The sequence below is a fragment of the Procambarus clarkii genome, chromosome 43 (assembly GCF_040958095.1).
Source record: "Procambarus clarkii isolate CNS0578487 chromosome 43, FALCON_Pclarkii_2.0, whole genome shotgun sequence".
Lineage (NCBI taxonomy): Eukaryota > Metazoa > Arthropoda > Malacostraca > Decapoda > Cambaridae > Procambarus > Procambarus clarkii.
The window spans coordinates 21316587-21335862 of record NC_091192.1 but is presented as its reverse complement, the minus strand read 5'-3'; the positions used below and the strand labels follow the sequence as shown (position 1 = coordinate 21335862).

Here is a 19276-nt window from a genome sequence, read left to right as displayed (position 1 = left end):
ACGACATTTTGACTCCTTTATTCAGATTCGTGTTATGTTAATTCCTAAATGTATTCTGAACCTGCACTGTAAATACATAGTTTGTCCTGGGAACCTAAAAAAAATCCACTTGTGGCGCACATGACTGGATTAACAAGCCAATCAGGAAGAGCAAATAACCACCAAGACCGTGAATGAACTTCCAGGTAGCAGCAGAGAAAGAAATTATTCTTCACCGAGTACCGATGAGGAACCACATTTGCGAAGGCGCTGTGCACAGAGACGGGTGTAGAGTGAATACTGTGAAGGGAAGGACGAGGTTATCAGTTCCCGGAGCTCTGTGCAACCACAAGACGGCCGGGACGTCTATGTTGAGCAACGGCGTTGATGGGACTGAGGAACTATTGGTGCAATCCAATTAGCCTAGTGAAAGGGATCGAGTCCTACAGAACATCTCAAGGGAGCCGTCTCTGGTAGCCTCCACTCTGCTACACGTGGAGGCTACACCACTCGTAGCCTCCACTCCGCTACACGTGGAGGCTACACCACTGGAAGCCTCCACTCCGCTACACGTGGAGGCTACACCACTGGAAGCCTCCACTCCGCTACACGTGGAGGCACGTTGCCGTGTAAGACCAAATTACCTGAGCCGATAAAAGGTTAGTTAACTAAACGTTCTTATGGCTGTAATATTTAGCTACATAACAACCTTTAAGGCACCTTTTTGGTCACTGATAATGCATAAATAAACGTAAGTATTATAGTGATTATAATTTTTTAATTAACTCGTAACATTTTTAACGTATTCGTCGTAAAATAAAATATTACAAGCTACTGTTCCACGTGAACGCTCCTTGCCCAGAGGTTATGTGTGTAATTTTTACACACATTAGTTACATAATTTACCGGGTTATTCCGGCTTCAACAACGATATTTCCAATATATTCAACCTGTCATATTCAAGGTAATTGCTTCTGAAACTGTATTAATATATTCAGGAACTCACCTGAGCAATTTCGGTTTCCTATTTCAGTAGTTTTCCGTTAGCTAAAACACGTGGAGGGATTTTAGGGAAGAAATTATTGTTATTAAACTAAATTAATAATGGAGATAAAATTAAGCCCTAAATGTGGCTACAAAAAAATGAAAATATTCATTACTAGATCATTCTGGTCGTTTCAGTGTACCAGAATATGATGGAATATTGACCATTGTCTACTCAGGCGTATAGTACAAAATATTGTCCCATTATCTACTTAAAGGTAAGAGAGTATATTGTCCCAATGGGCTATATTAAATTTGTGTACCGAAATACGATAGACAATTTGTCAACTGTGTCAATGAATGCGTGTCATTAAATGCTTACTTAACAAATGTTCGGTATTTGCTTCTTGGAGCATACAGACAAGGAAACTTTAAGAACTCTGTACACGCAACCTACGTGAGACCGAGCCTCGAGTATGCATGCGGCTTCCCTTAACGTCCGAAAATATAATTAGAAAACAAATATCAAGAGATTGATTAAAAAAATCGTGAAGGAGTTTGCTCGCTCGCAACGAACGACTGGGAGAACTTAACCCAACCACTTTTAATGAACGATAGGACACGAGGAGATATGATAACAACGTACATAATATTAAGTGGAACTGGCAGAGTGTACAGTGAGACATAGAAGGAGATAAGGATGAAGTAGAGAGGCAGTTGGGCGAACATATGTTTGGAAGATCATCTCTGGCGAACGAGACGCATATAAATGGATAAAGTTACGGAAAAGTGATCGTAGAGGCAAATTCAAAGTTGTGGCTTAGTAGGTATAACACACACACACACACACACACACACACACACACACACACACTCACACACACACACACACACACACACACACACACACACACACACACTCACACACACACACACACACTCAATCATAAAATTCAGGAGATATTCAGCCTGAACAAAAGAGGTCCAGTAGGCAATACTGGACCACTATCCTCCGCCAAGTTTATAGCCATAAACGCCTTGTTATGGTGGTAGTTAGAGGTAACGCACCATAAAGGGAGGAGGCGGGGGCGCAGGAGCGCATGAGTGCCGCAGCATGGCAGGAGGAGGATAATCTGCAAGCACAATACCAGTTTTATGACGCCTCTGGTAATGAGAAAAGTTTGGCACGCAAACCTTACAGTAAACATCGCAGTGACGTTGGTAACCCCTCTCCTGGTGAGAGGTGAGAGAGAGAGAGAGAGAGAGAGAGAGAGAGAGAGAGAGAGAGAGAGAGAGAGAGAGAGAGAGAGAGAGAGAGAGAGAGAGAGAGAGGGGGGGTTAGTAAATATTCGCCGAGACTTTTCAGAAATCGGTGATTAAGGCTAATTTAACATAGAGTCCTCTCTCTCTCTCTCTCTCTCTCTCTCTCTCTCTCTCTCTCTCTCTCTCTCTCTCTCTCTCTCTCTCTCTCCCGATGGCTTAATACCTGGAATAACATAATAGGGACTATACCACACAGCATGAGGAGACGATGCCTAAGCAACCTGTCCTAACAGAACGTCGCATTTTGACGTATACTCGTCCTAAGGGCAAAAATCGTCGTACTAGAAAATGGCTCACGAAATTGACATACTGTCCCGTTTTCTGTTTGGGGTCCTCTGGTAGGTTAGGATAAGGGCACTTTAATACAACCGTTTGTTGAGGTTGGGAGCCCTCATGAGGACGGGCTGGCCTGTGAGCAGCGTGCTCCTGAAGAATAACAACAACCAGATGAAACATATATAACTGATGACTGGGAAAAAATAGAAGAAATAATTTGAAATACTGAAATAAGCAGACAGATAAAAGCAGAAAAACCACACGAGAATAGTGATAAAAAGTACCTAAGGAGATTATATAAATAGACAAGTTATATACATATAAAACCGTTTAGATATACACAAGTGGTACAAATGATCACTTACTCAAGGATCAACTTGCAGAATTAAATGATTGACGTGACTGAGAAATATATATCTAAGAAAAGTGTTAAAAAGAAACTTAAGTCCAGGAGACCTTTCTTTACTAACAGTGTCAGGAGACCACCACAGAGCCTCAGCTGGAATGTCTTTAACCTTAAAAAAAATGGAGTAAATTTTGGCCATTTTCTATGCAAATTGGAAATCGACAATCGGAGGACGAGGAAATAAGGTTTATCTAAAGAGGGAAAGCTATTATTCAAGGCTTAACTGAATCAATGGGGACTTTACAAAGATAAAGGGTTGTCAAAATGAGAGAAACCGGATGTCTGCTGGGACGTCTTCCGGGTGTCTGCTGGGACGCCATCCGGGTGTCTGCTGGGGACGCCATCCGGGTGTCTGCTGGGGACGCCATCCAGGTGTCTGCTGGGGACGCCATCCAGGTGTTTGCTGGGGACGCCATCCGGGTGTCTGCTGGGGACGCCATCCAGGTGTCTGCTGGGGACGCCATCCAGGTGTCTGCTGGGGACGCCATCCGGGTTCTGCTGGGGACGCCATCCAGGTGTCTGCTGGGGACGCCATCCAGGTGTCTGCTGGGACGCCATCCGGGTGTCTGCTGGGGACGCCATCCAGGTGTCTGCTGGGACGCCATCCGGGTGTCTGCTGGGGACGCCATCCGGGTGTCTGCTGGGACGCCATCCGGGTGTCTGCTGGGGACGCCATCCAGGTGTCTGCTGGGATGCCATCCAGGTGTCTGCTGGGACGCCATCCGGGTGTCTGCTGGGGACGCCATCCAGGTGTCTGCTGGGGACGCCATCCAGGTGTCTGCTGGGACGCCATCCAGGTGTCTGCTGGGACGCCATCCAGGTGTCTGCTGGGACGCCATCCGGGTGTCTGCTGGGGACGCCATCCAGGTGTCTGCTGGGGACGCCATCCAGGTGTCTGCTGGGACGCCATCCAGGTGTCTGCTGGGACGCCATCCGGGTGTCTGCTGGGGACGCCATCCAGGTGTCTGCTGGGGACGCCATCCAGGTGTCTGCTGGGACGCCATCCAGGTGTCTGCTGGGACGCCATCCAGGTGTCTGCTGGGGACGCCATCCAGGTGTCTGCTGGGACGTCATCCGGGTGTCTGCTGGGACGTCATCCGGGTGTCTGCTGGATCACCACAGTTCAGCAGACCGGACTGTCTCTTACTCCAGTGTGCTTAAGAAACTTATTTATAAAAACACAAATATTTAAATTATTTTTAACGTTCCCACAGGCTACTAGCTCCTGGGGTAGCCTACAGCAAGGGGGGCTACTAGCTACTGGGGTAGCCTACAGCAAGGAGGGCTACTAGCTACTGGGGTAGCCTACAGCAAGGGGGGCTACTAGCTCCTGGGGTAGCCTACAGCAAGGGGGGCTACTAGCTACTGGGGTAGCCTACAGCAAGGGGGGCTACTAGCTACTGGGGTAGCCTACAGCAAGGGGGGCTACTAGCTACTGGGGTAGCCTACAGCAAGGGGGGCTACTAGCTACTGGGGTAGCCTACAGCAAGGGGGGCTACTAGCTCCTGGGGTAGCCTACAGCAAGGGGGGCTACTAGCTACTGGGGTAGCCTACAGCAAGGGGGGCTACTAGCTCCTGGGGTAGCCTACAGCAAGGGGGGCTACTAGCTACTGGGGTAGCCTACAGCAAGGGGGCTACTAGCTACTGGGGTAGCCTACAGCAAGGGGGGCTACTAGCTACTGGGGTAGCCTACAGCAAGGGGGGCTACTAGCTACTGGGGTAGCCTACAGCAAGGGGGGCTACTAGCTACTGGGGTAGCCTACAGCAAGGGGGGCTACTAGCTCCTGGGGTAGCCTACAGCAAGGGGGGCTACTAGCTACTGGGGTAGCCTACAGCAAGGGGGGCTACTAGCTCCTGGGGTAGCCTACAGCAAGGGGGGCTACTAGCTACTGGGGTAGCCTACAGCAAGGGGGGCTACCAGCTCCTGGGGTAGCCTACAGCAAGGGGGGCTACTAGCTACTGGGGTAGCCTACAGCAAGGGGGGCTACTAGCTCCTGGGGTAGCCTACAGCAAGGGGGGCTACTAGCTACTGGGGTAGCCTACAGCAAGGGGGGCTACTAGCTACTGGGGTAGCCTACAGCAAGGGGGGCTACCAGCTCCTGGGGTAGCCTACAGCAAGGGGGGCTACTAGCTACTGGGGTAGCCTACAGCAAGGGGGGCTACTAGCTCCTGGGGTAGCCTACAGCAAGGGGGGCTACTAGCTACTGGGGTAGCCTACAGCAAGGGGGGCTACTAGCTCCTGGGGTAGCCTACAGCAAGGGGGGCTACTAGCTACTGGGGTAGCCTACAGCAAGGGGGGCTACCAGCTCCTGGGGTAGCCTACAGCAAGGGGGGCTACTAGCTACTGGGGTAGCCTACAGCAAGGGGGGCTACTAGCTCCTGGGGTAGCCTACAGCAAGGGGGGCTACTAGCTACTGGGGTAGCCTACAGCAAGGGGGGCTACTAGCTCCTGGGGTAGCCTACAGCAAGGGGGGCTACTAGCTCCTGGGGTAGCCTACAGCAAGGAGGGCTACTAGCTACTGGGGTAGCCTACAGCAAGGGGGGCTACTAGCTCCTGGGGTAGCCTACAGCAAGGGGGGCTACTAGCTCCTGGGGTAGCCTACAGCAAGGGGGCTACTAGCTACTGGGGTAGCCTACAGCAAGGAGGGCTACTAGCTACTGGGGTAGCCTACAGCAAGGAGGGCTACTAGCTCCTGGGGTAGCCTACAGCAAGGGGGGCTACTAGCTCCTGGGGTAGCCTACAGCAAGGGGGGCTACTAGCTCCTGGGGTAGCCTACAGCAAGGAAGGCTACTAGCTACTGGGGTAGCCTACAGCAAGGGGGCTACTAGCTACTGGGGTAGCCTACAGCAAGGAGGGCTACTAGCTCCTGGGGTAGCCTACAGCAAGGGGGGCTACTAGCTCCTGGGGTAGCCTACAGCAAGGGGGGCTACTAGCTCCTGGGGTAGCCTACAGCAAGGGGGGCTACTAGCTACTGGGGTAGCCTACAGCAAGGAGGGCTACTAGCTACTGGGGTAGCCTACAGCAAGGGGGGCTACTAGCTCCTGGGGTAGCCTACAGCAAGGAGGGCTACTAGCTACTGGGGTAGCCTACAGCAAGGAGGGCTACTAGCTACTGGGGTAGCCTACAGCAAGGGGACTAACACCCCAGGAACCTACAGCAAGGGGGGGACTAACACCCCAGGAACCCACAGCAAGGGGGGACTAACACCCCAGGAACCCACAGCAAGGGGGGACTAACACCCCAGGAACCCACAGCAAGGGGGGGACTAACACCCCAGGAACCTACAGCAAGGGGGGGACTAACACCCCAGGAACCCACAGCAAGGGGGGGACTAACACCCCAGGAACCCATAGCAAGGGGGGGACTAACACCCCAGGAACCCACAACAAGGGGGAACTAACACCCCAGGAACCCACAACAAGGGGGGGGGACTAACACCCCAGGAACCCACAGCAAGGGGGGACTAACACCCCCAGGAACCCACAACAAGGGGGGACTAACACCCCAGGAACCTACAGGAAGGGGGGACTAACACCCCAGGAACCCACAGCAAGGGGGGGACTAACACCCCCAGGAACCCACAACAAGGGGGGACTAACACCCCAGGAACCCACAGCAAGGGGGGGACTAACACCCCAGGAACCCACAACAAGGGGGGACTAACACCCCAGGAACCAACAGCAAGGGGAGACTAACACCCCAGGAACCAACAGCAAGGGGGGACTAACACCCCAGGAACCCACAGCAAGGGGGGAACTAACACCCCAGGAACCCACAACAAGGGGGGGGACTAACACCCCAGGAACCCACAGCAAGGGGGAGACTAACACCCCAGGAACCTACAGCAAGGGGGGACTAACACCCCAGGAACCCACAACAAGGGGGGGACTAACACCCCAGGAACCCATAGCAAGGGGGGGACTAACACCCCAGGAACCCACAACAAGGGGGAACTAACACCCCAGGAACCCACAACAAGGGGGGGGGACTAACACCCCAGGAACCCACAGCCAGGGGGAGACTAACACCCCAGGAACCTACAGCAAGGGGGGACTAACACCCCAGGAACCCACAGCAAGAGGGGGACTAACACCCCCAGGAACCCACAACAAGGGGGGACTAACACCCCAGGAACCCACAACAAGGGGGGGACTAACACCCCAGGAACCCACAGCAAGGGGGGGACTAACACCCCAGGAACCCACAGCAAGGGGGGGACTAACACCCCAGGAACCCACAGCAAGGGGGAGACTAACACCCCAGGAACCAACAGCAAGGGGGGGACTAACACCCCAGGAACCCACAGCAAGGGGGAGACTAACACCCCAGGAACCAACAGCAAGGGGGGGACTAACACCCCAGGAACCCACAACAAGGGGGGGACTAACACCCCAGGAACCAACATCAAGGGGACTAACACCCCAGGAACCCACAACAAGGGGGGGGACTAACACCCCAGGAACCCACAGCAAGGGGGAGACTAACACCCCAGGAACCAACAGCAAGGGGGGACTAACACCCCAGGAACCCACAACAAGGGGGGGACTAACACCCCAGGAACCAACAGCAAGGGGGGGACTAACACCCCAGGAACCCACAACAAGGGGGGGACTAACACCCCAGGAACCAAAAGCAAGGGGACTAACACCCCAGGAACCCACAACAAGGGGGGGGACTAACACCCCAGGAACCCACAGCAAGGGCGAGACAAACACCCCAGGAACCCACAACAAGGGGGGGACTAACACCCCAGGAACCAACAGCAAGGGGGGGACTAACACCCCAGGAACCCACAACAAGGGGGGGACTAACACCCCAGGAACCCACAACAAGGGGGGGACTAACACCCCAGGAACCAACAGCAAGGGGACTAACACCCCAGGAACCCACAACAAGGGGGGGACTAACACCCCAGGAACCCACAGCAAGGGACTACAAACGGAACAGGACACGTGAGCTCATAAACAAAGATTACAAAGGAAAAAAGTAACTTCTTTTCCCTCAGTCTGTAATGTAGTTAAGTAAATAAGTGGTAAGTAAAACAAGTTCTGCCATAGTCTTTCTTTATTTTACAAAAATATACAATAGGACAAATACAGGTGTATGAGATATATACAATAAATGAAGATATGGAAACGTGGTATTAGTGTTCAATGGCTAATTTGTTTTAAATACATGTTATTATTGCACAGGTCTTGTGTGTATCACTTTATACAGTCACGTGGTGTCTGGAGCCACAGTCACGTGGTGTCTGGAGCCACAGTCACGGGGTGTCTGGAGCCACAGTCACGGGGTGTCTGGAGCCACAGTCACGTGGTGTCTGGAGCCACAGTCACGGGGTGTCTGGAGCCACAGTCACGGGGTGTCTGGAGCCACAGTCACGGGGTGTCTGGAGCCACAGTCACGGGGTGTCTGGAGCCACAGTCACGTGGTGTCTGGAGCCACAGTCACGTGGTGTCTGGAGCCACAGTCACGTGGTGTCTGGAGCCACAGTCACGTGGTGTCTGGAGCCACAGTCACGTGGTGTCTGGAGCCACAGTCACGTGGTGTCTGGAGCCACAGTCACGTGGTGTCTGGAGCCACAGTCACGTGGTGTCTGGAGCCACAGTCACGTGGTGTCTGGAGCCACAGTCACGTGGTGTCTGGAGCTACAGTCACGTGGTGTCTGGAGTCACAGTCACGGGGTGTCTGGAGCCACAGTCACGTGGTGTCTGGAGCTACAGTCACGTGGTGTCTGGAGTCACAGTCACGGGGTGTCTGGAGCCACAGTCACGTGGTGTCTGGAGCCACAGTCACGTGGTGTCTGGAGCCACAGTCACGTGGTGTCTGGAGCCACAGTCACGTGGTGTCTGGAGCCACAGTCACGGGGTGTCTGGAGTCACAGTCACGGGGTGTCTGGAACCACAGTCACGTGGTGTCTGGAGCCACAGTCACGTGGTGTCTGGAGCCACAGTCACGGGGTGTCTGGAGTCACAGTCACGGGGTGTCTGGAGCCACAGTCACGTGGTGTCTGGAGCCACAGTCACGTGGTGTCTGGAGCCACAGTCACGTGGTGTCTGGAGCCACAGTCACGTGGTGTCTGGAGCCACAGTCACGTGGTGTCTGGAGCCACAGTCACGGGGTGTCTGGAGTCACAGTCACGGGGTGTCTGGAGCCACAGTCACGTGGTGTCTGGAGCCACAGTCACGTGGTGTCTGGAGCCACAGTCACGGGGTGTCTGGAGCCACAGTCACGTGGTGTCTGGAGCCAACGAACCATCGCTGTTATTACTATCACGTGATCCTGTTCCTCGCGACATTCACCTATTACAGAATCACGTCACAAAATTATCGCCCACACCGAATATACACTTTTTCGGACAGTCTTCCACACAGATGTTAATATTTGAAACATTTTCATTGCCTGAGATCCAATTGTGATCGAAAATGATCTCTTAATAATTTTATTAGTGTAAATGGTATCATTTTCATTATTAGCTCTTTCATGCCTTTGACGAATATTACAAAATACAGCGAAAACAATTTTACAAGACCAGAAATTTCCATAAATCTTGTTATACATTTGTGGAGAAGTGACAGAAGCCTCATTTTATTCACAGGAAGATACATAATTCTCATTGTATTCCTAAGAAGAGAGCCAAAGCCTCACTCTACTCCCAGGACAGGCAAAAGGCTCATTTTTGTCCTAGTGTAAAGCCACAATAAAACAATGTCATTATCTACTAGAAACGGAGTATCTACTGTGGCCTAAATTTGTCAAAGGTACAAACACTCTCTAAATTCTTGGTAATCATTATATTTATAGGTGGGTGGGGGCTCAAAAGTTGAATTCTATGTAGAGTGCAAACAATGAATAGGCTCCCAGTGGCCACACTACCCAAGAGCAACGTCAGTATTATTGATTCAACGTCGGTGCAACGTCTTTCATGGGTGTTGTATCCACTAGGCTCTAGGTCTACCTGTAACGTCAACATTAAACAGAAAAGTATAAAGGAAACAGAGGTCGTGTGCTAAATATACGACCTCTATTTCCGGGTTAGGGTCAAGGGGTCAAGCTTCGAAGATACATGGTCCAGCTTCGGGGGCACACTGTCAAGCTTCAAGGGCACACTGTCAAACTTCGACGGGACACTGTCAAGCTTCGAGGGCACACTGTCAAGCTTCGAGGGCACACTGTCAAGCTTCGAGAACACACTGTCAAGCTTCGAGGGCACACTGTCAAGCTTCGAGAACACACTGTCAAGCTTCGATGGGACACTGTCAAGCTTCGAGAACACACTGTCAAGCTTCGATGGGACACTGTCAAGCTTCGAGAACACACTGTCAAGCTTCGATGGGACACTGTCAAGCTTCGAGAACACACTGTCAAGCTTCGATGGGACACTGTCAAGCTTCGAGAACACACTGTCAAGCTTCGATGGGACACTGTCAAGCTTCGAGAACACACTGTCAAGCTTCGATGGGACACTGTCAAACTTCGAGAACACACTGTCAAGCTTCGATGGGACACTGTCAAGCTTCGAGAACACACTGAACCCTCGTGTCAAATCCCGATGTTAACTAGAGAGAACACTTTCCAGTATTAACTATAAGGAAATTAGTCCTAACAGTTTTCCTTATAATTATTTGAAGAAAACAAGTGTATACATCTCGATGAATAAATCCCATCGCTGAAGGTGTATACAATACACTTCATACACTTTTGTGTATATTTATTACTCGTTTAAATCTCGGTTTGTATTTTGATCTGTGATTGGTCCAAATCGTTGACAAAGTCAGCTGTAACTGGCGGAGACACACGTAGATCAGATAATAATTCGTCGTGACTCTTGAGAATTGTAATCTCATTCTCAAGAATTCATTCTTGTCATTTTTTTGACCTAATACATTACATTGCTTCCCAAAACCACCACTCCGTGGAAAAATGCGACGTATTAGTACAAATTAACAGCCTCGTAACAATGACGTTTTCTGCCCATTGGCCTCGATGGGTTGTGGGGGGGGAGGGATGGGGGAGGGAGAGGGGGGAGGAGAGATTAGGGGGGGGGTGGGGGGTTGCTTGCTTTTAAATGTTTCTGGCAAGCCAAAAACTGTTGCATTTTTTGACGGAGTGGATATTAATAAGATTATACCTTGGGCCACGGCGTTAATTGCTGTAATTACAGTGTTGACGGGATTACTATATTGCACGTGAGAATCATTTTTTAAAATGATAAAAAAAAAACTTATGTTCAATAACATAATTAATGTCAACAGATGCATTACGGGGTCATTATGGGAGCGTTGAACAGCAGTTCATTCGTCTCTCTGTAGGTTGTTAGCTCTGTATGAACTGTTAGCTCTGTATGAACTGTTAGCTCTGTATGAACTGTTAGCTCTGTATGAACTGTTAGCTCTGTATGAACTGTTAGCTCTGTATGAACTGTTAGCTCTGTATGAACTGTTAGCTCTGTATGAACTGTTAGCTCTGTATGAACTGTTAGCTCTATATGAACTGTTAGCTCTGTATGAACTCCTAGCTCTGTATGAACTCCTAGCTCTGTATGAACAGGCTCAGTGGGCCAGGATTTAGATGAGGGATTTACGCAGCCGCTGACGAAACCTGTGGATCTTTCCTTTATCATTTTGGCAGTTTAATGAGCCTGGGAATTTATTTCGCGACCCAAGATAATGATTGTTATAGAAAACTTCGGAGCTGATCAACTGTTTAATAAGTGTAAAGACAGCCATCAAGATTGGGGTAAGATGTACAGGTTTCGTAAAGGAATTGCATATCTGTTTGACGACTCCTGGGCCTTGACGATTAGGCATTAGGGTACAGGCGTCTAGTACAGGTACCAAACATTGAGGTTATAAACGATAGTCTTATATTTGTTTTCTTAACATTAAAAGGAAAACTGTTTCAAAATCACATGATAAAAAAAAATTATATGCTTACGTAATTTAAATTAATAAGACCGCAAACAATTATAACTTATAACTTGTGGGACAATTGTTATTAACAATTGGTTATTTTAACAATTATGGGATGTCTCGGAGGGAAGTTTTCATGTGTGTATACTCACCTATTTGTGCCTACAGGGTCGAGCGTTGGCTCTTGGATCCCGCCTTTCTAGCCGTCGGTTGTCTTAAAGCAATGACTCTTGTCCTTCTTCTCTATCATGCCTAGTTTTAAAGCTCTCAATAGTGTTTACTTCTACAATGTGCTCCTTTACTTAATTCCATTTCCCCACTACTCTCACGCTAAAAGAAAACTTTCCCACATCTCTATGACTCATATATAACACACACACACACACACACACACACACACACACACACACACACACACACACACACACACACACACACACACACATACACACACACACACACACGTAAATGGAATACATTAGGGGGTGATGTGGTGGAGGCTGACTCCATACACCGTTTCAAGTGTAGATATGATAGAGCCCAATAGGCTCAGGAACCTGTACACCTGTTGATTGACGGTTGAGAGGCGGGATCAAAGAGCCAGAGCTCAACCCCCGCAAACACAACTAGGTGAGTACACGTTTGTACTCACCTAGTTGTGCTTGCGGGGGGTTGCGTTTTGACAAATAATATTAGGATTCACAGTGAGGCGCCGTTGTCCTGGGCTGACAACTAATCACCAATCCTCTAGAATCAACCACAAAAACAAATACAAAAAGTTGTCGCCAGATATATATTGAGCAATTATTGCATCCGCATATTTCTATACCGAGTCATTGTTATGTAGATACAGTTGTATAATCACTATTCCCTCGCTGATAACAATCCCAGATGCAGGATACTACGCACAGGATGGTTCAATGTTGTCACATGTGTTTTAACAGGTGTTACAGGGGTCTTGTTAATGTTAAATACCAACACACACATCCCTGGTGCCAGTGACCTATATATATAAGTAATGGACAAGAAGATAGTAGAAATTGAATTGAATTGAATAGAAACTATTCACTTTATTAGGTTCCGAAAAAAAGCTAAAAACCATACTTAAATATTCCTAGGCCTAGTATAGCACATATATGTACTATACTAGGCCTCAGATAGCGTGTATTAGGCTCTAGGAAGGTTAGGCTTTACTAGCAAACATAATTACAAAACCTTTTCTGGTGTGTCCAAATTCAATTGTACCAAATTCTGCTTTGTACTTGTCCATAACGTCAATATATATGTGCACGACGGCCCCCCCCCCCATCGTTATTATAAGTACTGTCTAAACACGAGGATGGCCTGAAATATTACGCCTATCTGCATTGTTTTTTAGAAGACGGAAAATGACGTCGTTGACGGCAAGGTCTGTCCGTCCGTCACTGTATCATGTTGGTGAACTTTGTTCCATAGAAATACTTTCTTCTCCTCGACACTCTACAGTAAAGACTTCTTGTCCTATGGATAGGGCAGTGCTAGTTATATTTGTAAGAAAACCCAGCTGTAATAAACTTATTCTTGGTAACATGCTAGCGAGAGAGAGAGAGAGAGAGAGAGAGAGAGAGAGAGAGAGAGAGAGAGAGAGAGAGATCGCAGCCAACTTGAACAAGGTATACAAGCCTATTGTGTTTATATAAAAAATAAATAAGTTATATATGCATTATGAGTTAATTGAGGTGCGGTACATTAATAATGACGTTCGTAAAGTCCTTTAATTGTTAATTAACAATAATAATTTATGGGTGTTGATATACTTTCCGCCAAACAGAACTTACGAGCTGATGATAATAAAGCCTAGTATACTTTAGAAGATTATGTTGCCATACAAACTGTGAAACAGCATAACGTTCCACAGACACATTTTCCAGTTTCGATACTAGTCCTAGTTTAGGGAAGTTAATAAACAACTTTAACACGTTTAGTAGAAATTATACGAGAAAAAAAGATGACGACTGGCATTGTGTAGGTGTCAACCTGCGCCCTCTTCCCATGAAGTTTAAACATGTGCAAAGTGAATACACAAGTCCCGAGGGCCTTGATAGGCCTTGTGTTGGATATTTGCACATATGACAGTGGGGCATTTCTCACCATGCAGGCGGGACGAGATTCATGTGGCCAAATACTAGACAGCCATCAGGACTCAAATGCTGAATTGCAAGATGCCGAATATCTGTATGGGTCCCAGGGGGAGACGGTCTGGGATTCCAGGGAGAAGGTCTCTTCGACATCTTTTCATGCAGAAAAAAATTTCTTCCATCTAGTCACACCATTCATGCAGTAAAATCCGGTTTTACCACAAGCCTCAATCATTATACCCATTTATAATCGTACAAACAACACCAACGTTGTCAAACCTATTGAATATAACCTTACAGAAACCACAACACGAGTCATAAACACTCATCTACCGCATAAGACTGAAGCTTAAGCCAGAGACTTAAGCCCGCGCACGAATACACCCGGAAGAAACAAAACAAAATATAATATTCTCCTAAAACTGCTGCAATCTTCGAGGAAAACTAAACGACCTGAAAAGGCTCAAACAGAGACTAGGAGATTTGGATGTTTACGATGCCCCATAAGATGGTTAACATTGCCTGAAGCTAGCCTAAGTCTTAAGACGATCAAGCATCATTACCCAGTCGGAATCTACTAATGAACTTATCAGGGAAAAGCGCCAAGCCATTATGAATATATAGCACTGAGAAGGGGTCAGGATGGATTTGGGATGGGATGGGGGGGAAGGAATGGTGACCAACCTCTTGGACGGTCGGGGAATAGCCAGTCGGAAACTAAGTGAATGTGACGACTCTCAGAAGTCAAAGTTCAGTAAGGGACTCAAATCTTGCCTTAGAACACATGCCAATGACATTAAGCAACGCTTCGAGTCAAACTCTGCGGGGAATAAGGTTATACAGGAGAGTGCAGATATTACAGGTATTCTTCGTACACTGGTGTGTCAAGTGCCTTGTTGGAGACTATCCGTAGACGTCAGGTTAGTCCGGACGTCATTCCTATTATAGGCTATGATTTGAGCAGTTGTAATTTACCCATATTGGTTTATGTTTTTTCTTGTTTCAATTCATAACATATACACTGTAAATCTGATTATTAAATTGGGGAAATTTGTAAAATAATATTTTTTCGATTCGTTAAAATACAAAAAAATGTGGTAAATTCACTATTTTATTTTAGCATAAACCAACATTCACTGGAACTAAGTTTTACTATTTGAGATTTTGTCCTAAATTATTCAAGCTGAAGACTTAAATTTTAATTAGTACAGCTTTCAACTTCTCTTTTGGTTAAGTTATTTAAAATGGTAATAAACTTGCAGCCAGATTTATTCGGCCTACTTTAGTGCTCTTTCCAAACAAATACGTGATGTCTAGGAATCTTTTAAATGAAAAATTTTCAGCCGAAGTTAAAATTTCCAGTCCCGAACAAGATTTATTAAAAGCAATATTCTTACTTGAGTATCATATGCTTTAGCATATTCCTCAATAACTTCGGAACATTCTCAGGAATATTTAATCACAAAGCTTCTAATTTGTATTTATCAGTCATCATATTAATAGAAGTTATCCCTATGACCAGGGATTTATCGAGCATTCCAGCATAATTGAAGGAAGAAGATGTACAGGTTTCGTAAGAGGATGAACACCCGTGTAGTTTATCTTTCTTAGGATAATCAACAAATAGGGCACACCGACCGAATACGGTAAACACCACATCTGTCACCATAAAATCAACATTTTCTCTTACCGTACATAAATGATGATGATGCCCCCCCTAAGGTAAGATGATGAGGCTTCTTTCCAAAAATAAAAAAAATGGTGGTCACTTTAGGTCCGTAAATCACTCCTTATAACTCACAATGACTGTACTCTACTGACTCCTTTTAGCCTGAACCTTAACATTTTAGAATCGATTCATACTGCTTTAGAATACGATTCATACGATTCAATGAGACCCGGAGCTGAATAGCTCGGAGTGGTCGTCGACTCAGGATTGTTGACCCACTAATTCCTCATCTCTAATAGGTTGTTAAGGGTTGTATCGTCTTAAAATATTCAGCAGAATTATAATGCAGATTTTTATTAACCATTTAGTTGATATTGATTTATATAAATCTTTTAACCTTCGTTGACACTGATATTTTCAGCCAAGTTTTGTGTTACGTAAATAATAAAAAACACCTATAATAGAAACTTATATCCAAAATGTTTGAATGATAACAAATAGAATATATATATATATATATATATATATATATATATATATATATATATATATTATATATATATATATATATAGAGCCTACGAAAGAAAGAATTGCACATTTTACAAGAAATGGAACTTTCCCACTTGGGTGACATCTCCAAAACAGACACAAGGAATAGCGAAAGCATAAACTAACAAAAATGATGATGATGTCAACTTAGGAAGTCTCAAGATGTCAACTTTCCGACAGGAAATACTTACAAGAATCTATCTTTAACATTTGGTGTTAATCCTGATGATGAAATTGTAATTGAAGATGAAACTTTAAAATAAAATTAATTTCCATAGAAACATGAAATTCGGAAATAAGATGAGATTCTGAAGGAAAATGTTTTTTTGCAAAATCTGAATGAGACAAATGAATTGATTACCTGTCTTCAAACTGCATTCAGAATCTAATGATAATACAGACTACAATTTAATGAATTTGGATTTATTTAAAAAAATTATTTTATTTTAATTTTGCAAAAGGAAAGAATTGATGAGAGTTGTGAAAAGCACATTTCAAAATTTCTCATACATTTTCTAACTCCAGGTTTTCTTGAATGGAGTTACCAGACACGCCCAGCATGCATCAACCAGTTACGAAACCTGTACATCTTTCCCCAATCATGGCAACAATGTTTACATTAATTAAATAGGTTATGAGTTCCAAAGTACCAGGAGGTTGTTTATAACAATAATATAGCTTGGATTGTGAAGTTTCCAAGCTCGAAAACTGTTTGATAACTGTAAACAAAGCCGCTAGTGAGTAAGGAATGATGTAGATGTTTCGTAAGTGGCTTGGTCCGATGAAGCGTGTGTCAACGCGATAATTACAAACCTTCTCAGAAACACTTATGTCAAGATGAAGAGCATCTGATGTTTTGCCAAGATCTGTTGATGTCACTCAAGGAACCTCTATTTACTTCTTGGGTTGACGTCACAGCCTCAGCTGATTTGTCTTGCATCTTGACGTGACATCACATACACACTCACACCCAAGATGTTCTTGTTTGTCTTTGTCAATGACGTCATAAAGAGATATGTACTTGTTTTTGCATGTGACATAAAACTGGAATGCTCACTTGTTTATCACACGTGACGTCACATCATGACGCTCACTTGTTTATCACACGTGACGTCACATCATGACGCTCACTTGTTTATCACACGTGACGTCACATCATGACGCTCACTTGTTTATCACACGTGACGTCACATCATGACGCTCACTTGTTTATCACACGTGACGTCACATCATGACGCTCACTTGTTTATCACACGTGACGTCACATCATGACGCTCACTTGTCTTTAGCAGATAATTTCACTTTCCGGCATTCAACTGTTTTCCAATGTGACGTCACACGTAGATGCTCACTTTTTTTTGCAGGTAATATTACGACGTTGTTATTTTCTTCACTACAGGTGACGTCATACACTACACAACGAAAAATCCCAACGCTTTGGAAATAACGTTCGTGTGATTCGCACCAGTTTGGTCATATCTACATATTTACTACGTTCCCAGCGCATGCGCACGTGTACATACACTACGGGTGAATGTCACACGTGGTATTGTTTACATGTCGATAGGTGTGAAGGAAGGTGTGTGAGTGTGTGTGTGTGCGCGCGTCCAGGGAGAGTAGTGAGGAAACTCTCACCCCTCGCCAGTGAGGCAGTGAGGGAGGAGGAGCAGCAGCAGCATGAGGAAGGGCAGAAGAGCAGCGTGTTGTCTGAGCCGGGCCGCAGCTCTGCTGTTGTTGTCATGCACTATGGCTGCTGGCTGGTCTCCTGGCGGATGAGAAGGAAAATATATGTTATATTTAAATTACAATTAGTTAACTAAAGCTTAATTTGAGTTAAAATTATAAAATTAGAAGTTGATTCTACTCAAAATTACTAAACTAATAATGAAATCGACGTTAATATAGTAAATTAAAAGTTAAATGGAATTAAAATTCTTAAACTAAACATTAATATATATAACCTAACCTAACCTACTCCCACTTATACATACAATTTTAAAAAAACAAATGTTAAATACATAGTATGTTACATTGATGAATGCATCTTTGGGCAGCCGCCTGCGGCTGCCCAATATATATATATATATATATATATATATATATATATATATATATATATATATATATATATATATATATATATATATATATATATGTGTGTTCCTTTTTGAAGGAACTGGGTTCTAGGCTCATTGAAACAACAAGGGACCCAAGAGCTGCAAGCTTTCTTTTCCAGCGCCTCAGTGTGGCGATACAGAGGGGAAATGCGCACTGCATCCAGGGTTCCTGCCCGCCATCTGAGGAGCTGGAGGAACTCGACAACCTATGATAACCATCTTTGTAACCCATATGTAACTCCTTTTTTGTAACAAAGTTCAAATGAAGTAAATATATATGTGTACATACAAAAGAATGGGGGTGGTAGGAGAAGATAATATTAGTGTTCAGTGAGAAACCACAAGGTCTCCTCTGAATACTTTTTATTTTCTTCTCCGAGGCTATGGGTCCCCACATTGGCACCAGAGGTGGTACCCTCACAAACCTAATATATATATATATATATATATATATATATATATATATATATATATATATATATATATATATATATATATATATATATATATTACAACTTAATTCTTCTACCGTTCTGGTTTAAGTTTCAAGATGTAAATTCCACTTTAACAAAGACAAAAATGTAATGAAACTGGATCTCTGAAAGTAAAATACTGACTTTACTGAAGACTACACAAGCCAATATTTGACTTATAGGCTGGACTGAATCATGTATAGCCGAAACTTAAGATTCGTATATGGTTTAAGGCTATCAACCCATGAAGGGTTATTAACCCCACCACAATACCTTTCTGACCAACCAGCAAGTTTACGTTCACTGAAGAAAACTCTCAGTGAGGCTGGGGGGGGGGGGAGCTCCTGTATAAGGGAAGAAGGTGTTTTCTCAAACAGCTGCTGATATTAGTGTATATTACAGCTTGGTGCCTAGTTAGGGCAGGCAGGCTCGAGGTTTGACTTGTGATGGGAGGTAGCTGTATCGGCCC

General features: G+C 45.6%; 2 protein-coding genes across 2 annotated transcripts in view; one reads left to right on the top strand and one right to left on the bottom strand.

Annotated features, from left to right (window-relative positions):
* The first annotated feature begins 10035 nt into the window (after positions 1–10035).
* On the top strand, positions 10036–10554 carry LOC138373683 (golgin subfamily A member 6-like protein 25). The gene has a single exon (XM_069340036.1). It carries the CDS (start codon positions 10036–10038, stop codon positions 10552–10554), a length of 519 nt encoding a protein of 172 aa, XP_069196137.1.
* A 6923-nt stretch (positions 10555–17477) lies between these two features.
* Positions 17478–19276, bottom strand: part of LOC123755799 (lachesin) — a 74746-nt gene continuing 72947 nt past the window's right edge. Inside the window, exon 7 of the mRNA XM_069300086.1 lies at positions 17478–17982. Coding sequence (XP_069156187.1) covers positions 17849–17982 — 134 coding nt within the window. The 3' untranslated portion in view covers positions 17478–17848. The remainder of the gene's footprint in view (positions 17983–19276) is intronic.